The 19,867-nt window shown below is 37.8% G+C and overlaps 1 protein-coding gene across 2 annotated transcripts in view; it reads right to left on the reverse strand.

Moving 5' to 3' along the window:
- prkd1 (protein kinase D1) overlaps positions 1 to 19,387 on the reverse strand; it is a 52,968-nt gene extending 33,581 nt beyond the window's left edge. The window contains exons 1-2 of one of the 2 annotated variants that reach the window (XM_088087448.1): positions 18,734 to 19,387; positions 2,664 to 2,802 (exon numbers count right to left, since the gene is read on the reverse strand). In XM_088087448.1, coding sequence (XP_087943574.1) covers positions 2,664 to 2,802; positions 18,734 to 18,976 — 382 coding nt within the window. In that variant the 5' untranslated portion in view covers positions 18,977 to 19,387. Of the gene's footprint in view, positions 1 to 2,663; positions 2,803 to 9,299; positions 9,619 to 18,733 lie in introns of those variants that run through there. The other variant, XM_088087446.1, reaches the window with a different exon arrangement.
- Positions 19,388 to 19,867: the final 480 nt, after the last annotated feature.

Below are 19,867 nucleotides of genomic sequence, written 5' to 3' on the forward strand. Positions count from 1 at the left end.
GACTGACAGAGAGCTGTTAACAAAAGTGTTTTAGCTGAGTGTCAGCACCCTGACAGGAGGAGGAGGAGGAGGACAGGTAGAGGAGGAGGAAGAGGGAAATAACAGGAGGAAGAGGAGGAGGAGCAGGGTGAGGGGTTAAAGGCCATGGGGCCCAAAAATACTTTTTCTTATAGGCTTACATTCAGAAAAGAGACATCCGTAAGTCAGGATACATTTTTTGGAGCACCACATCCCTGGCGAAATGACAAATTTCATAAAACAAAGTACCGACGAAGGAAGTGGGGAACTCCTTTAAGTGTTTAACCCTTTAAAAATTTGAGCAAACTGGTTCGATTTCAAAACACTGACATAGATTTTGCATTTTATTCTTCACACTTTTGCCATTATGGGCTTGAAGTCGACCTTATATTCAATTCTAGGTGGCATTAAAAAGGTCTTATAGTGTCTTAAATTTAGCATTGAACCCGAGTTTTTCAAATGCATCGTCTTTCTTGTTTGTTTTTTTGTTTTGTTTTTGCGGAAAAAGTCACAAGTTTATAATCCGTAGAATGCGTAGCAGATCTGTTTTTAGAAAAATGTTATTGGTATGTGATATAAACAAAAATTTAAATTGAATAGAATAGAAACACTTTACTTATCCTATTAGGGAAACTGCATCATATAAGAGAGCAGCAACTGAATAAGATATTTGTTAAAAAGGCAAAATAATGTAAATACATATACAAAGGAAAATTAAATAACAATAATAATAATAATAATAATAATAATAACAATAATAATAAAGATATGTACAGTATGTACAGAGAACAAACAAAAAAACAAAACAAAAAATAAGCCAAAAAGAGCGATAAAAAAAGCAAAAAAGTGCAATAAGTGTGCAACTAAAACTAAGTTGAAATAAAATAGAATTATCATTTAGGCAGAGAAAAAAAAAGAGCAATTCATGTGTAAGGAAGTTGCATTTGCACATAGAAAAAAAATGCAAACACATTCATTCAAACAATCAGCATTATGCAAATGTAAACACACACACACACACACACACACACACACACACACACACACACACACACACACACACACACACACACACACACACACACACACACACACAGGTGGGTGGCAGGAAATTGAGGTGCAGCAGCTGTCGGCCGTCAGCGTAAACACCTGAGTCCTGAGCGGAACGGCAGCCAGACAGACAGATGACAACCATGAGATGGAAAATTATTATTTATTCACGTCTGGATTTTTTAAAGTGTTTGTCAGGCTGAAAGTCAATCGAGAAGAGAGTTTTTAACTGTCTAATAAACTAATAAACCAGAGAGTCGACACCTGTGAGTGGTTTTCTTATCTTGAGACTTTTTTGACCAGAAATCTCTTTTTTCTACAAATTATCATTTGTGCATATCTTCTTCATACTGTGAACAACTGATCATTTTCTTTAGACCATATTTTGCAGATGTATTTTACATATTTTTAATGCATTTGTGCTGGTGAGAAACCTGACCAGATGCACTCTTGTGGATCTGATATCTCAAGAACGCCTTGAGGGAATTTCTTTAAATTTGGCACAAACGTCCATTTGCACGCAAGGATGAACTGATTCGATTCTGGTGGTCAAAGGTCACTGCAACCTCAGAAAAGATGTGAAGAATTGATACAGTAATTGTGACCAAAATTCATATAAATATCTAATAGAACATTTGCAGTAATTCTAGTTTATCATAAATTTATATTTTATATTCATGATTTGTGACTTCCGCAGTATTTGTACCATTAGTCAAGGGACCAATAAAGTAATACTGTCTTCATTCTTCCTCTTTTTACATTCAGTGCATCAAAATGTGCTCGTCAATAGAGCCATATATCTGATTTTGAAGTGTTGGTTTTGGTCTTTTCATGAGAATTATTGACAGTGAAGTAGATAGAAATCTGAAGCAGACAGAAGAATAAAAAGAAAACATGAGTTTTATGTTTGTTAATGTGTGTGTGTGTGTGTGTGTGTGTGTGTGTGTGTGTGTAAAAGAAAGCGTCTCCCAGGAGGTGACGGCAGTGTAGGACATCTTCACACACATTCACTCGTCCAATGAGGTGAAGTCTGACCCGCTGAGCGTTTGACACCTTTACAGAATGAAACACTCGACTCCCGACAGCTCGGCACAAAACGCACAAACACGACTTCACTCCGAGTCTGAAGCTGTTTTTACTTGAGTTTTTACTTTCCTGTTTTTATGGACATTTGGCCGAGGCACCAAATGTTTTAGACTACGCAGTCAAATGTTATTTTCAGGATCTGTTAGTCTGCTGCAGTGTACTCAACTTGCTTTGCCACTTGCCAGGGGCCAGTTGCAGCAGTCCCGTACATGTTTCGACGATTTAAGGACATTCTAGGATAACAGAAATTTCTAGGATTTTAACATGTTTCTATGACATTTCTAGGATTTTAGGACATTTCTCTGATTGAAGAATTTTTCTAGCATTTTTGGACTGATCTAGGACTTTAGGCATTTTGAGGATTTTTGCACATTTTAAATTTACATTCACATTTCCAAAGTATCTTTGCCCTCCCTTCAGCTCACACTAGTCATATCTATTTGTTATATGTTAGAAACCCGACCTCAAAGCCCCTCCCAGCAGTGATGTCACCACCCAGCCTCCGTTACCTGACAGCACGGCCTCCACCAGGTCGCCCTCCTGGATCTGAGAGGCCGAGCGCAGCAGCTGCAGCACGTTCTCCGATGTCGGGTCATGACGGAACAGCAGGATCTTCTCATACATCCCGTAGAAAACACACTCTGGTATCTGATGGAGACACAGAACAGAGCGGTGAGCCGACGGGACAGAGCGGTGAGCCGACGGGACAGAGCGGTGAGCCGACGGGACAGACTGGTGAGTGACTTTTGTATTCCCAAAAACCAGGTAATTTATGCCAAAACGAACCAAGTAGCTGGTGTGCCTTCAATGTATCTGCTACAGCAAGGGGGTGGCTAGGGTGTGACTTTATTCAATATACATATAAAATCCATTTCAAGTCAAAATTAAAATTACAAGTCCCTTCTTAGTGCTTAATTAAAAAAAAAAAAAAAAAAGTTGCTGCACCCCCAGTCAGTGATGAGGAGCACGCCCAGAACGCCAAGTCCCGTTAAAGTTCAACTTAGATGTTTATATGACAGAGGAAATCAACTTCTTGTCGAATTATCTGGGTGTGTTAATCCAACTTCGAGAAATTGGATTTACAAAAAGAAACTCTCAAAGCACCTGGAAAGGGTGAAATGCACCTCTAACTGCGCTGCCACGCAAACAGCATCTCTGTGGTCTTGTGCTATTTGTACATATTTAAATTACATAATTTGAATACATTTGGTGCAATATTGGCTCGTTTGTATGGAAATGAGCCTTGTCGCAAAAACAGTTCAATGCACAAAGATCAGAGCGAACAGTCACGCAGTTACAGCGACATTATTCATTTCTATCAATAATGATGAGGCAAAACTATCAAGTTTTGCCTCATCTCCGAGTTTTGCATCTTAAGCTGCTTACATAAAAAGAAATGTGAATCTGTTCTTTAATTATGGTCATGACAATAAAGCAAATCTAAATTAAAGAGAGAGACAGAGAAGAAAAAGGAAACAATGAGCTTTGATCTTCATCAGCAGACGAATAAATCATTCAAATTATCATCAGGAGCTGATGGACAGAATAATCTAACAGAATAAATTAATATAAAAACACTAACATGGTGAATTGAACAGAGAACTCTGTCAGAGACGAGCCAAACCAACACTCTCCTGTTATCAACTTCAGCTAATTAACTGACAACTTCAGACTGCGACCATCCAATCAAATTAATCAAATAATAGCCTGACGCTTTTATTACATTATCTGGCAATTAGCTGCAGTCACAGGATTTATTACATTTTGTTTAAAAACAGTCATCTCATGATGACAAACGTCACTTCTGTTGCAAGGGGACGAATTATTCTGACAAAACTGTGACACGTCTGGACACGTTAATCTCACAGGTGTACACAACTTATATTTTAAATTATTCTGCAAAAGTTTCCATAAAGTTTTGAAAATAAAGTTTTTTTTCTGCCATAAAAATAAATTGAAATTATGACATTAAGCCGACAGCCGCTGTTCTCCACGAGAACGAAAAAATGGAGATGAGACTATTATATGAGTGAAAAGTTGCTTTTAAACACGTCTGAGGTCATTATCAAAAGTTTAATTGGTCCTCACAAAGACAAAGACACACACACACACACACACACACACACACACACACACACACACAGTGGAGTGAAACCACAGGAAGTTAAAGGTGCAGTTCACTGTTACGCTGTAGATCAATGAGGCGTTGCTGAAATGAGCAACACATCGACCAACTGCAGGGCATCGCTGAGACTGCTATCGACCACACACACACACACACACACACACACACACACACACAGAAACACCATTTACACAACATCAGTGATACACACAATCACTCACATAAAACGCAGATGAAGAATATCTTTGATAAAACACCTTGTTATAAATACTACAATAACTGCGATCAATGATGACTGAAGTTTGTGTGCACGGTGCAGCAGTCATTTTTTAAATGTGTGATGTTGCACCTGACCTCAAGTCATTTGCTGCCAGGCCACGAGGAAACGGTGTAATTCAACGAAAACAATTATTATAAAACGCTTGGCTTGAACATTACAACATTATACTGGTATCAAATTTATCATTATTTCCTACTGTCATCGCGTTTTGTTTTTTTACCAGCATCAGTCCTAATCATAAATGGCAAATATTCATTATTTTTCAGAATTTTCACCCTTTAAATGCCTTTTTTTGTGACAATGCTGCTATGTTTTAAAATAAACACAGTAAAAAAACCCAAAATAATAGATAAACAAAAAACACCCACAAAAATGAATTTGTTTCACTATACTACATGCTAAGTAGATTTTCTTCTCGATTATCTTGATTTTCTTGATGTCGAATAGCAGCAACATTGATTTTTATAAATTTTATTCATAAAATGTTTTTAGAGCTGATGGCTACAGAAGAGAAGAAAATAAGAAAAAGAGGAGAAAATGAAGAAAGAAAAGGATCAGGAGGAGGTGAAGACATTTGGGAGACGACGTGGAGGAAGAGGAGGGTGAAGAAGATTAAAAAAGAGGAAGAGGAGCAGACTCTTTATTTTCTCACTCATTAGGCCTTCACCTCTCTGTGTCTCTCAACATCCTCAACAATACACTTTATAGAGACATCACTGCGTATGTGTGTGTGTGTGTGTGTGTGTGTGTGTGTGTGTGTGTGTGTGTGTGTGTGTGTGTCGCCATGGCAGCAGTGCTAGTCTTGTTGTCATGGCAGCAAGAACTCAAGGTTGATTCCTCTCCTCCGTCTCTATTATTCAGTTCTGTTTGATACTTTCTGTACTCAATGTACTTTAGCATATATTAAACTCTTGGTGAGGCATTGTGGGCATTGGAGTCCTGGAGCAGAGGCTCAGCCAGCTGTTGTTTATTTTTAGATATTATTATATATTTATTTTTAGCAAACATCAATAAAACAAAACCATGTTTCTCATCCGCAAGGGTCAATGCGATCTCTAAAAAAAAAAAAAATAATAGTTTTTAGACAATTGAAAATATTACAAAATATCTTGATTTGAAAAAAGTTAAATTAGGAACACATCTTTTCTATGAGTATCTTCAAATGCTTCATATCCTTAAAATCTACACAACCTAAGCTAAAAGGTAATGCAAGTCAATGAGCCATAACACTTGATAAAGTATTAAAAATGTGTCATTAAAATATTACACAAATCAGACAGTAACTTGGTCAGAAATGTTCCACAAACTGCAAGACATTTGTAGATTTAAAAAAATATTTCTTCAAAAATGACAAAAAGCAAAAAAAATTACAACTATATTTATAATTACCATAGTAACATTTTAAATAGTGTTACAGAAAATTATTATATCTTTTAAGAATTTTTTTAGGCAATTTCTTTTTTTTAATTAGATTTTTTTGTTTACTTTTTTATTTTTTAACTAATTTTCAGGTAATTTTCTTGTACTTTCTTGCTAGTATTTGTTGATTTGTGGGTAACTCTTTGCCTTCTCCCCATGTTTTTGAAATAAATTAAGCCAATTTGCTCATGTTTTAAAGGGTTGAGAGTGTGCTTGATAATCTAAATGTGGAGGCTGTGAGATGAGTGTGAGTTGTTTGCTGCAGCTGTAAACACGTGATCAATACCGACACACACTGCTGACCCACTAACAGCTCACACACAGCCCGGCTCTCTGACCAGCCCAGTATGATACTGGCCAGCAGTGCTGGAAGAAGACAGAGACAGATCTTTTATTACAGTGAAGAAGCACGCTCTTATGAATAATGAATTCAAAATGTTTCTAAACACTATGAAACCAGAGAAAAGTTACTCGATTGTGCCCTTAAAGATGGGAAGAATGCAATAAGCTACTTAAGAAAAAATGACCCAAAAATTAGCACATTAAAAAGAGTCCAAGAAAACTACCAGAAAATGGAAAACAAAAAGAGACACGTTTTTTTTAAAAATACAGAGACAAACAGAGAAATGGCTCGATAAAGGTGCTTAAATAATAATAATAACAACAATAATAATAATAATTATTATTATAACTACTATATAATTTCATATATATAATTAGGATTATTATAATCATAAATATAGTTTTTTATTTTTTTTATAAAAATCCAAATCTACTAATTTATTGCATTTTGTATATAACTTCATGCCAAGCTGCTCATCCACCTTTTCCATGTTTTCAAAAGAAGGCAAGCCAATTTGCCCAAAAAACACAAAATAAATGAATTACTTTCAGTATACTGCATGTATAGTTGATTTTTTTTTGTTGTTGATTTTTTTTGGATTATGCAGCAACATTGATTTTTTATACTTTAGATCTGTGCAGTGTCAAAAACTAACACTCATACCACTCTGCACTCAAAATGTGCTTTTCAAAATCAAGCTACTTTCACTGAGTTTAATTTTACAGTAAAAATAACTCATTTTTGTGTTTTTATTCTTTTTTCATCTAAAAACATAGTAGAATCATAGCAAAAAACTGACATTTAAAGTGTTTTCATTCAGAAAATTAATGAATATTTGATATGTATAATTAGGACTGATGTTGGTTTAAAAAAATAAATTTAACTAAACTAATATACCCAGGCAGTCAGAAAAATGTAGTGCCCTAAAAAATACAATAAATACAATATTTATTTTTTTAATATGTAGTAGAACTATGAAGTAGCAACAAATCAAATTATCCAAGTTAAGTATAAGTACTTTATCAATTAATTATCTGCATCTTTGGGTTTTAGAGAAGCTTTATGGCCCTAAACAGACTTAAAGTCCAGAAGAGGCATAAGGAAATTAAATTAATTGTCTCGTTGAGCTCCTCTCTGCGCTGTGTGGACAGATCCAGAATGAGAGAGAATAAAGACCAGCGTCAGGCCTTTTCTCCCAGCAGGTGAGAGCACAGGTGTAATCAATAACATTAACGACACAGCATTTAGATGAGCCAGTTCCAGGTCCCTGCTGCTGTTGTGAATGCTGCCTCACCGGGACACTGGTTGGAACAGAGCCATCGTTAATGTTATTAGCTCCACCTGTGCTGCTCCTGCCCGCTGCCACAAAACAAAAAAACACCGGGTCTGCTGGAGCCGCTACAGCTGTACGTTGAGGGTGTGAAACACAGATTAAATTTTCAGCATCACTGAATGACTGAAGAGAAACACTCACAAACCACAGCTGAAACCGCTTTTATAAACCAAACTGGCCACTAAATGTCAGTTTGATGTGTTCTTCAGGCTTTAACTGTTGGTTATCGAACACACAGTAGGGCAATGAGCAACTTAACAAAAAAAGAGCCGAAAAATGACAAGAAATTATTAAAAGTTACAAAAAGATTACCATAATTAAAACAAATAAATAAATTAATTAAATAACAAACAAAAAAACAATTTAAAAAAGTGAAGTTTTGTACACTAAGTTGGTGGGTGGGAAACTTTATTTCTTTAATAATATTACAACTACATTTTTCTTTTCTCCTCCTCTCTGTATATGTATGTAAATATGCATTCACGCCTATTTTACCTATTTTCTTTTTTTTTATTTTATTTTGTGTATATTTGTTGAGTGTGAAGTACATGGAGCTTACATTATGAAATGTGCTATATAAATAAAGCTGACTTGACCTGACTTATATATGTGTGTGTGTGTGTGTGTGTATATATATATATATATATATATATAAAAAGATATACATAAAATCAAAACAGGAATTACTGTACAATGCTGATGATGGTGATGGTTGTCGCTCAGAACATCCAATGAGGAAGCGAGGGGGGCGTCATCACCATGACGACAGGACATGCTGTGTGATGCCAGCCATAAAGATGTATGTGTGTGTTATTGTTTAGTGATATCCGCAGTGACAGCAGCAGCTACGTGTGTGTGTGAGAGAGAGACAGATATTATGCGTCCTCTGTGTTCACACACCAACAAAGTATAAACAAAGGTGGAGTGAGAAACAGCAGGAAACACTATAAATATAGACTTTAAATCTTTGATTATTCCCACTTTATGCTACGTCAGACTTTAACTGCACTGCAATTATCTGCAGTTGCAGTTACTCAGATTGAGCTGGTGCTGGTGCTGGTGCTGTTACTGGTTTTAGCTGGTTTTAGCTGGTCTTTGACGTTTTGACATCATCAAGCTGTGCACATTTATCTGTAAGTGTAACACATGACAGAAGACTTAATGACACTGTTATGTCTCCATACTCAGAGACATGGATTTGGTTTTAATTTTACAGGAACTTTAATGGATAAAACAGCGACAGTGACCATAATAAAGACGAGCTAAACCATCAAAAATAGTGTGAAAACACGCATTAAAGTGGTCCAAAAAAGCTGGTCAGCCATCTTAACCCTTTTTTCAGCAGGGAGACCATGGTCTTTTTCTTAAAACTTAAAAACAAACTTCTCCCAACATCCTCAAAATGTGGTTTAACAACAAGATATTTTAAGCAAAGTATAAAACTCAAAAATAATCACTGTCAAGTGTCACAGACAAAATAACTGTCTTTTGCAAGTCATGTTCCCCCACAAATACAGCGTGCTAACGCTATTAGCATAAGCCTATGGCGTTTTACATTGCATAAATTAGCTTAGCAGCTAGCGGACTTTTATTCCACCCCTAACTTAACCAGTTTACGTTTATTATTAATGTTTCTTGTACTCACCGCTGTTTAAGTCCCTGCGTCTCCCGACACATTCACAGCACGGATGAATTTCATGTCGCTCGCTCGTTTTTTCAGGCTAACATTGTCGAAACTGAGCCGCTAACGTAACGTTAGCATGAAGTTAGCAATGTCCGGTACGTACATCCTGTTTCCTGGTTACAGCTTTTGTTTACGTATGTCACGTGCTCTGTCTGTTAACCCCGAGCTTCTCCAAAAACAAACTGACGATTTTTTCCCTAAACTGATCATTTATTCTCCAGTAAATAACGTTATCCTCATACTCTGTCTCAGGGCTGCTCGCCATCATCTGCGTGACGCTGCGTGACGGTGACAAAGAATTTCAAAATAAAGGCGCGTCTAAAAGAGGATGATACAAATCGATATTTTGCATCAATGTTTCGGAATCGTTGCTCATTTAATCGATAGATGGATTCAAATCGATGGATCTATGGCACAAAAAATGTGTTTTCTTCAGAGATATCACAGAATAAATACAGCGTACCTAAAGTTATAAACTGCTAAATAAGGGTTTCCTTATTATTGTTTACTATAAGCAACAAGTTAGTTTTCTGGGGTCCAAAACAACATAAATTGCATTAAAAAACAGTAATAATGATAATAACATTAATCAATAAAAAAAAAAAATAATAAGTAAGCAAATTAATAATGATAGTAATATTAACAATTATGCAAGGATACAACTACTTTTAAAAGATAATAATAATTAATTCACCGTCAATCAACCAATTAAAATAATGCTAAAAAAAATGAATAGGTAAATAAAATAAAGCAAAAAACAATTATAACCACCTGCAGTCATGAGCCAAAAAACACAACAAAAACCTCAAATAAAATCATAGTCAGATATGTTAGCATAATCATATATTTTTCATTACATAAATACAACTAACAAACAGATGCTTCTCTGTGTATGCAAATATAAAGAAAAATAATTTACATTTCTAAAGGATCGGCTGCTTAGTCTGATGCTGTATGGCCCTCCAAAATTCATGTTTGGCAGTTATAATAATATCACAACTGTTTTCATTGTGTCAAATTTGAGACATGTAAAGAGAAACATAAAAACAGTTTTAAGGTTAGTAAAGAATAAACTAAATTAAACAAGACCCACAAACTGAACAATACGTTTTGATTTTCAAAAATCTCATGTTTAGACTCAAACCAATGATGTGTCAGACCGTCTCAATACAATCTGACTTTCTGACTGTGTAAGTTTACTGGTTTCTACTGAAGACATTTAAAAACACAAATATATAGTTTATTTTTTATTTTTCTGTGTTTCATTTATTTGCTTTCAATAGATTTTGGACAACAATAAAGCTCTGTGGCTCAGATAAAGAGGATATATCAGGCTTTGATACGCACACACAGTAGTTGTTAGTGGTGTTGTTTTGAGTCTGAACATGTTGACAAAAAAAAATTGAATATCAACAGATTTTAAGGAAGGGAAAAAAAGAAAAGGAACCATAAAAGAGCGAGAGAAAAGACATAAACTGAGATGAATAAAGAGACATGAATGGATAAAAAAAAGTGGAGATGAAAGAGAAAGAACAATGACACACACACACACACACACACACACACACAAACACACATCTGTTCTGCTTCATTCAGTGTGTATGTGTGTGTGTCTGTGTGTCATAATGGCCCTTAGAAGGACACTTCACAGCCGCAATCATCATCAGTTGCCAGGCAACAAGGAGAAACCGCCACCGACAGAAACACAGCACACACAGCACACACAGCCTTATTATTACTGTTACAGAGCGGCAGAGTGTGTGTGTGTATGTGTGTGTGTGTGTGTGTGTGTGTGTGTTCAGTGATGTGTTTGGGTCATTACTGTGAACAAAAGTTCATCTTTACCGCCATAGACCTGAAGACAAACTGCTCTATATGGTCTCTCACAGAGGTTTATTTCACCTGTCGTTCACCTAATTTTAATTTAATATTTTTAATAAAATGTATAGATTCATTTAAATAAATTAGACCACAAGACATTTAGTCTCATTTTAGTCTGAGGCAGTGTGGCTAACCTGATAATTTTCTCGTTAAATTAAGTAATTAACTTTTCAGACCCTCTTAAAGACTTTTTTGACTGTCAGGTAAAAAGCGAGACAGCGGGTGACAAGTGCAAATAATCTCCTTTCCTAATCACTTTTCTTTGAATTCTTGTGACAGAAAACGTCACAAGGTCAAGGAAAACGTGAAGGTAAATTCATAAGGACTTAGGAAAAGACGATTAAAGAATGTGACTGCGCTTCTCCTCAGTGATGTGATGATGCGATAGAAGATGTTATTGATATTGATCTGCAGTGATCAAACTACAATAATCAGATAATCAGATGACGTCTAAAAACACATCCTTTCTGTGTTGGTTTTTATGCACTAATTTTTCTTTTCGTAATTGTTGTATTTATCTGTTTTCTTTTAAAAACGTGATGATTTGCCGCTTCTTAACTGCCTTTTTAATGTGAATCTTAAAAGGTGTGCTATAAATTAAGATTATTATTATTGTTGTTGTTGTTGTTGTTGTTGTTGTTGTTATTATCTTAATTACTTTACTCTAAACTAGGACAACCTGGTTAAAAAATGTAATGTCATTACTTCATTACTCCTGGTATCCTCCCATCCCATGGGAATCCCACAGAAAGCACGTGACCTGCAGGATTCCTCCAAAATATCAGCTATGCACTCACGTAAACAAACCACGTAGGTTATAAACTGCGAGGTTATAAACTGAGTGCTCATGTCAACAAACCACAGTTATCAGCGGTACACTCATGTCAACAAACCATGTAGGTTATCAGCAGTGTGCTCATGTCAACAAACCACATAGATTATTAGCTGCGCACTCATGTAAACAAACTATGTAGGTTATCAGCTGTGCGCTTTTGCTCACACCTGAAAGTCTGAACCAGAGTTTGCATGTCAACACAAAGGTAAAGCTATATTAACAACTCTCTGCAAGAAAGACAAATTGTGCGCACATTGCACATGACACTCATCGCAGTCACCCAGAGCATGAGTCCAGGTCGCCAGCCGAGCAGCGCCACGTACATAAAGTTATGCAAAGTTCACCGTTATCTTTATGTGACAGAACAGCCAATGAGGAAGCAGCTGAACAACCGACACACTGCTGTGATTGGCCCTCAAATCTAAAAAAACACTTTTTTCAGTAAAAGGAACAGTTTGAGTTTCTAAAAAGCTTTAAGAACATTTACAGAAAGCCATCTCAAACACACCTGCTCTCTTTCCCCTCACACACACACGCACACACACACACATACACACACACACACCTCCTGTTAATCAGTTCATTTTGTGCCATTTGAAGTGTTAAGTGTGGCATGTTGCGAGCGATGTCACACAGGTGTGCTGTGTGACCTGCTGTACTTTAGATTCCTCTGTAGAGTACAAAACAACCTGCTAACAAACACTTTAATCAACTACCAGTGTGTGTGTGTGTGTGTGTGTGTCGCACAGTGTCAAGCCGTTATCATACTGGCTCTCAGTTTCCAGGTGTGTGTGTGTGTGTGTGTGTGTGTGTGTGTGTGTGTGTGTGTGTGTGTGTGTGTGTGTTGCGTTCAGGTGTAAAGTCACACTGTGGGGAAATGAGGTGATTTTCACCTGAAATGAGACGATTAATGAATCTGAGCAGAGATAATGGACATGTCACACCATGAATATAAGTGAGTGTGTGTGTGTGTGTGTGTGTGTGTGTGTGTGTGTGTGTGTGTGTGTGATGAAATGTCCACACTAATGTGTAAAAATATTCCTCTTTTTATCTCTATTTGTGGCTCACATTCACACCAGGCAGCTGTTTTTCCCACCATTGTCTCATTTTCTAATTTGTAAAGTAAATCTGAAAAAGATGGATTCATGTAGGATTTTAACACAAGACCAGCGGGACCATAAATGTTTTCAGTTTCTGGACGCTCTTGTTTCCTGTCTTTCTGTCTCAGAAAATAAACGATCAGGACCTCTGCTGCCCTGAAAACAGAAGGAAAAAAATCAGTCCAATGATGTTTACATGATCATTACATTAATTGCTAATTCTGTTTCATCCCATTTTGACTCTGTCCTGATCGTGACTGGATCCAGCCATGATTCCATTTTCGTCCCGTCTTAAACTGGTTCCAGTAACATACGACCGCCTGATCCAGTCCGAATGAAGTTCCAAACCCATCAAGAAACCATCCCAAATTATAATTCACTAATTCACTCCAGACCCTGTCCCGATTCCTTTCCAATACAGCGTTTGTCTCATCCATATTAAAATTGCATTTGCAACATTAACCAGCTATTTTATTAGAACTGTATAACAAAATCTAACTTTCGTTTTAGTAAAACTAAAGAAAATAACGCTACTGACCACAGTTGAGATTTTTGCTTTGTCTTTATATCCTGTTCACACTGTCATTTAAACACTGACAAAATGTTTTAAAACCGACAGAAACAAAATAAAACCCAGCCAAACTACCTTGGTTACTCCAGTTAGTAATCTAGTTAGTAAGTCCACTGTCCCAACAATCACCAGCTCCAGTTTGGGCCAAATTAATCTTTGATTCATCGAGTTAGAGGGAAAAATAACTTGCTGTTCCCCACAGTCTCTCTGCCTGCTGGCCTCCAGCTGTTTACAGTCCTGTAACTTCTCCCTCCACCACCAGGTGTCACTGTGTCTTTCAGCTCAGCTGCCTGTTCCCCCAGAAAAGACTGGGGACTGAGCTCTGATGGTGCATGCTGTGCAATGCACACAGCACCTGTGTTTATGACAGTATTGAAAAACATACCTTCTAAATACTCTGGTATACCGTAATACCGTGATACCACCTAAGCCTAATTGACATCTTCAGGTAATTAATCATCTAGTTGAATAAGTTGCTGTTAGAAAATAACGGATCCTATACTGGACTTTCTCCTAATTTAGACAGAATATCATCAGAACATTGTTACGACTGTGTTTCCTTTATTTCTGATCCTGTTCCAACCTTCCGCCATCAGGCCCAAATCCTCTCACAGTCCCATCCAGATCCCTTCAGGACGCCACCCTGATCCTGAATCTTGTAGCACCACATTTAGTGCATTTCCTCTTTTATTCACATTTTAATGTATCTCACTGTATACATTTTCCAATTGAAGATTTATACACACAACAGGACTTGAGTAAAATTTGATGACGAAACATATAAATACGATTATATTTCTTGGCATATTGACATCGAGGCGTTTGCCGTGGATTTTGGATGGATTCGGCGTTAAGAAAGAAATCATATTCAAAACAGCGTCATTATTTGAGAGAAACACAAGCTCACATTCACAAACTCATCGGTCTGCATGTGTGTGTGTGTGTGAGAACGTGGACATCTATCACATTCATAAGGACACTGACACTGTGTGAGTGTGTTTGTGTGTGGTTTAATTGTGAATGCTTGGCAGCAGCTTCAGCTCATGAAGCAAAAGCCAGAAAAACAGAGAAACCCCTGCAGAGCTAACGAACAAAGGCAGAATTCATCCCGTTTCCAACGACGAGTGACTGAGCCTCGGAGTGAGTCACCGCGCTGACTAACGCCGGAGCAGATCGCCGGTTTCCAGGCTCACATACTGTATGTTTTACACATGCAGGGAAATACTGCTAAACACACTGCGAGCCATCAGAGGAATGCTGTGTTTTCATGTGTTTCTAGAGGATTCGCAAATACGTCTGAGGTCTCCCGTTGATTACGATTCTCCCCATCACCGAGGAAAGCTGATACATCACGAAACTAAACATCTAACAGTGTTTTAGAGGAAGTTCTCCACACCTCAGAGCTCGAACTTGAACTGGATTTATAGTAAAGCAGCAGTAAGGTAGCTAAAATTTAGGTTTAATTTATGGTTCGCCCGTTTATATCACCACCACAATGCAGATGTGCTATGATCGACTCAGGCTTTACAACCACAAGAGCATTCATTGGTCCGTGCAGTGCAGTGCATACTGATAGTTGTAGGTTTTCTATCTCTTGAGCGAAAGTGAACGCCACAGACCTTTTTCTCTGTTATGCAGCACCAATTTCAAAAGTATTTGCATCTTCCTACTGCAGAGACATTTTATGAAATGAACATCTTTCCAGCAATGAAATACTTATTTGTCTTCACTATTAACAATATCCACCAAAATAATTCCAATGTCATCCCAGTCCCCACTTCCCTCTGGAAAAGGGGTGGTTGATAAATCAAATACACTTGATGTAGTGCGACTTGTTCCATATGCACATGCAATGTATAAAATGACGATGTGACGATTTAGTCACATTTTGCGACCACAGAGCACCATTATATTGCAAATACTTCAAGTACATGAACCACAGAGCTGTTAATTTGTTTCCAGCTTACAGAGAATAAATCATCGGGTTTAACAGTCTAACCTTAATGAGTGGTTGTGGCGATAGTGTGAGCCGGTGAGGCGTGTGCTTTTCTATCTGTAGAGCTCCAATCGCGACTTTTTAGTCACATTTTGCATCCACAAAGGATCAGAGCAACTTGGAAATCTTTGTAATTTCTGCACTGGAGAGCTGTTAATTTGTTTCCAGTTCGCAGTGGATGAATCCTCATAACGCGCTTACAGTTAAACTTTCTGCTAACCCTAAGCAGCTGAAATAAAAGCCAATCACATTACAAAAGCTCCCACTCACCTTCTGAACAAGTCTTTTACTTGCAAGAGACCGCTACTTCATGCAACACAGAGGAGCACATGGTAATTAGAGGCATCCAATACAGTGGTGAAGTATGAGTCCTAAAACGCGGAAATCCGTTAGCATTTCTGCACTTCCGGTTCCTCTGTCTCAAAGTCTCTGGGTTTTTTTAATGGGTTTTCAGTAAAATGCCTAAAATAAGGTCTAAAGGGCTAAAGATATTTAGATGTTTTCTTCTGCAACTTAAAATACGTCCGTGCAAACCCAATTTTTAACCTTTTAGGTTTTAGGCATCTTAATCTTATCACGTCATCACACCGGACACAGAAACTCATCAAACCTTCTCACCGCCTTTACAGCTACAGTCCAACTTGTAGATTTATCTGTTGATAATATTTTTCGATCGTGTTTTAACGTATTTCGACAGTGTTTGTAGTGGTGACATTTCGTGAATAGTCTAACAATAGCTTTTTGCTTCTGGAGATTTTCATTTACACTTCAAAACACATAAAAGTGGTGTTCATCTGTGAAGATTATCACGCTGAACAAAACCTGTAAGTATCATAAACTCATGTTCGTCACAGAGCTAATTTTTGGTGATAATCAATAATCCCATTTAAAAATACCATAAGGTTTTTGACGAGGGAACCAGTGCTACAAAAATACGTCATCCCTTCACGACTCTATGGTTACTCCACTCCACTTCAGCCTTGCTTACTTGTCGAACATTATTCATACTGCAAGAAGCCCGGCCTGCAGACAAAGAGGCAACTTTTCTAGAAAAAAACAGCTTACCATCGAAAAACGATCAAATAAGTATGTACAATACAAAATTGCCTGTTTCCTCATACAATTATGTATTAAAACAGAAAAATACCCAGGAAAATAATACAAAACAAAAAGAAAACCCCACAGACTGCACGTCTCCATTCCAGCCTCCAGTCAAACATCACACTGTGGCCAGCAGCACATTTACAAGAATAACAAGGTGACTCTGTGTTGTTGCCTCATTGTGTTGAAAAATTATGTCTCGAACAAAATGTGTCAATTTTAAGATTCATTATTGGTCGAATCTGCAGCATCCTCACTGATCCTGAGACAGTAACACAGACAGACATTAAGTTCCTGAAATTCCGTTTCTGCAATGATCTGATGATAACAACCAAAGAATTTAAGAACATTTTCAGCATTTTATTTGATCTGTTTTTGTTTTTTTTCCCCAAAACCGTAAATAGCCTCTGAATAAAGCGAGGTGTACTGAAGAAGTGTTGGTCATATGAGGGTCCAACAAGTCACAAAGGGTTAATTTTGTGTCATTGACTGAAACTGTTTCTATAGATGGCATCGCCTGTGGCACTGCACATCATCCATACATGATATTGAATATTCCTACACACACACACACACTTACTGTAACTGTGTGTGGGAAAATGCCAGCTACACGTCACACGTTTCAGTACGTCCTAAACGATGGCTCTTTGAGGTCATTTTTCGAGTCTATTTCTGGTTATTCTGTGTCTTTGAGGTGTTTTTTTTTTGTAAATTTGTGGTCGTTTTATATATTTTTGTGGTTTCTTCTCGCCTCTTTATTGTCGTTTTGCATCTATTTGAGGTCATTTTGAATTTATTTGTGGTTATTTTAGTCTATCTCCGGCTGCTTTTTTTCCTTTGACAATGTTTTGAGTGTCTTTCGAGTATTTTGACTCTCTTTGAAATTATTTTGCATCAATCTGCAGTTGTTTTACGTGTCTTTGGGGCTATTTTGTGTTTTTATGGGGTTTTGCATCTTTTTGCTGTTGTTTGGTGTGTCTTTGTGGTCATTTTGATTAACTTTGAGGTCGTTTAGCGTCTGTTTGCAGTTGTGTAGTCTATTTACAGTTGTTTTTCTGTCTCTTTTAGACCGTTTTGTGTTCATTTTGCACATCTTTGATGTCGTTCTGAGTATCTTTGGGGATGTTTTGCATCTTTTCGGACTAGTTTTATGTGTATCTGAGGCCGTTTTGTATCTCTTGAGGTTGTTGTTGAGTTCCTTTGAGAACGTTTTGCATCACTTTGGGGTCTTTGAAATCATTTAGCATTTTTTTGCAGTTGTTTGAGGATCTTTGAGGAGGTTTTGTGTGTCTTTCGGTTCATTTTGTGTCTCCTGGTGGTTGTTTTGTGTCTATTTCCTGTCGTTATGCATCTCTTTGTGGAGGGTTTCTGTCTCTTTACAGTTTAAAGCAAGTTTTTAAAAAGCTATATAATATAATGTTTTCATTGGAAAAGTGACAAAATTACGTTTATTTAAACCAGTCAGGACACAACGAATCCTAAATGGACTAAATGGAATTGTGATGGGGCCCCGGGGCCCATAATCAGGAACTGCTCCAATACCCCAATCAAGGTTATTAATGTTTTCTGTAACTGTATTTTATTTTACTTTTCTTTTTCTTTTCACCTTTTCTCAATAAATGCACCTCATTTACTCCATGGCTTTTTTTTCTGTTTAATTTTGCAGGTTTGTCACATTTCTTTCACAGATTGGAATCGAGCCAAACAGAAAAAATAATAATTTCAAGTCTGAATTTAACTGTAATTTCTTTGCAAATATATATAGGAATATAAATATTGATTCTGCCTTTCATGCATCAATATTCTACACCAAAAACTTGCAGTATTTCAACTTGATACTGTAACTTTCGGCACATTAGTAAAACTTTTGCAGAAGTTAGAGTGTCCGCTGAGGACTTTACTTTTGGTTACCTTCTGGTCCACGATGGAGCACGCCACCTCCCGGACCTGACTGAGGCTGAGCTCTGCAGCGTCCAGCAGCACCGGCTCCCGGCTCAGCCCGATCTGGATGTGGAAGGAGATCACATCGCCACCTCCTCCTCCTCCCCCCCCTCCTCCACCACCGCCACCTCCTCCTCCCCCGGTGTTGGTGTTGTTTGTCCCCCCTGAGAACGGGAGCGGGCTGGGCGCACGGATCAGCGGAGGCGCACTCATACGAGCCTTTTCCCCGGTGGTCTCCAACGCTGCCAGGAAACAATTAACGGTGAGAAATGACCGTGGGGGGGGGGGGATGAACGTGAGCCGCCGGGTCCAGGTGGAACAGCCAGAGGCGGGAGTCAAAGCTGGAGAGGTGCTCGGACGCGCGCAACTCCTGGGCGCGTCAGAAAAAAAGCGCAAAAACAACAAAAAAAAAGAGTTTCCGACACCAAACGACGACTGATGAACTACAGCAGAAGTGAGAGGAGAAGCGCGGGAGAGCCGCGAGGACACACACAGAGACAGGATGTGGAGACAGAGGGAAGAAGGAGAGCCATAATGACTACATGACTGGACTAGAACAGCGTGGAAACCGGTGATGCGGGTGACAGAGCCATGGACGTCAACAGTGGCTGGAGAGGAGGAGGAGGAGGAGGGAGGGAGGAGGAGAGAAGAGAGGGAAGCCTCTGGACTGAAGGATGGATGACGGGAAATTTGTGCAGAAGAAGAGTTAATGCACAGTCTTTAATTTGAAAAGAGTTTCTCTTTAACATGTGAATTCTAATATTTATTTCTGCTTCTTGGATAATCTACTGAATAAACTGATGGTTTTCAATAACTTGTTTATTCATTCATCCTTTTGGGGTTTCATTGTCAAATTACATCTAAAAACGTAATAAGAATCTGGATCGGAGCTTTAACCAGGATTTTAGAAGCACTTCCGTCATGGCTGAAACTTTATTTGAATCATTTGGACTCGTCACATTTTAGTTATTGAGTTTGCTGTCACATTTTCTGCAGGTTTTATTTCGGTGAAACAGTTCGTTTGAGAAAACGTGTTTGTTGCATTAAAAGGTAAACTCAAAAACACATCCTCACTCCGAACTCGAAAAATAGAACCGCTCATTC

Source organism: Plectropomus leopardus, chromosome 14 (assembly GCF_026936395.1).
Source record: "Plectropomus leopardus strain MGB_pleo_1.0 chromosome 14, ASM2693639v1, whole genome shotgun sequence".
In the NCBI taxonomy this organism is placed as follows: domain Eukaryota; kingdom Metazoa; phylum Chordata; class Actinopteri; order Perciformes; family Serranidae; genus Plectropomus; species Plectropomus leopardus.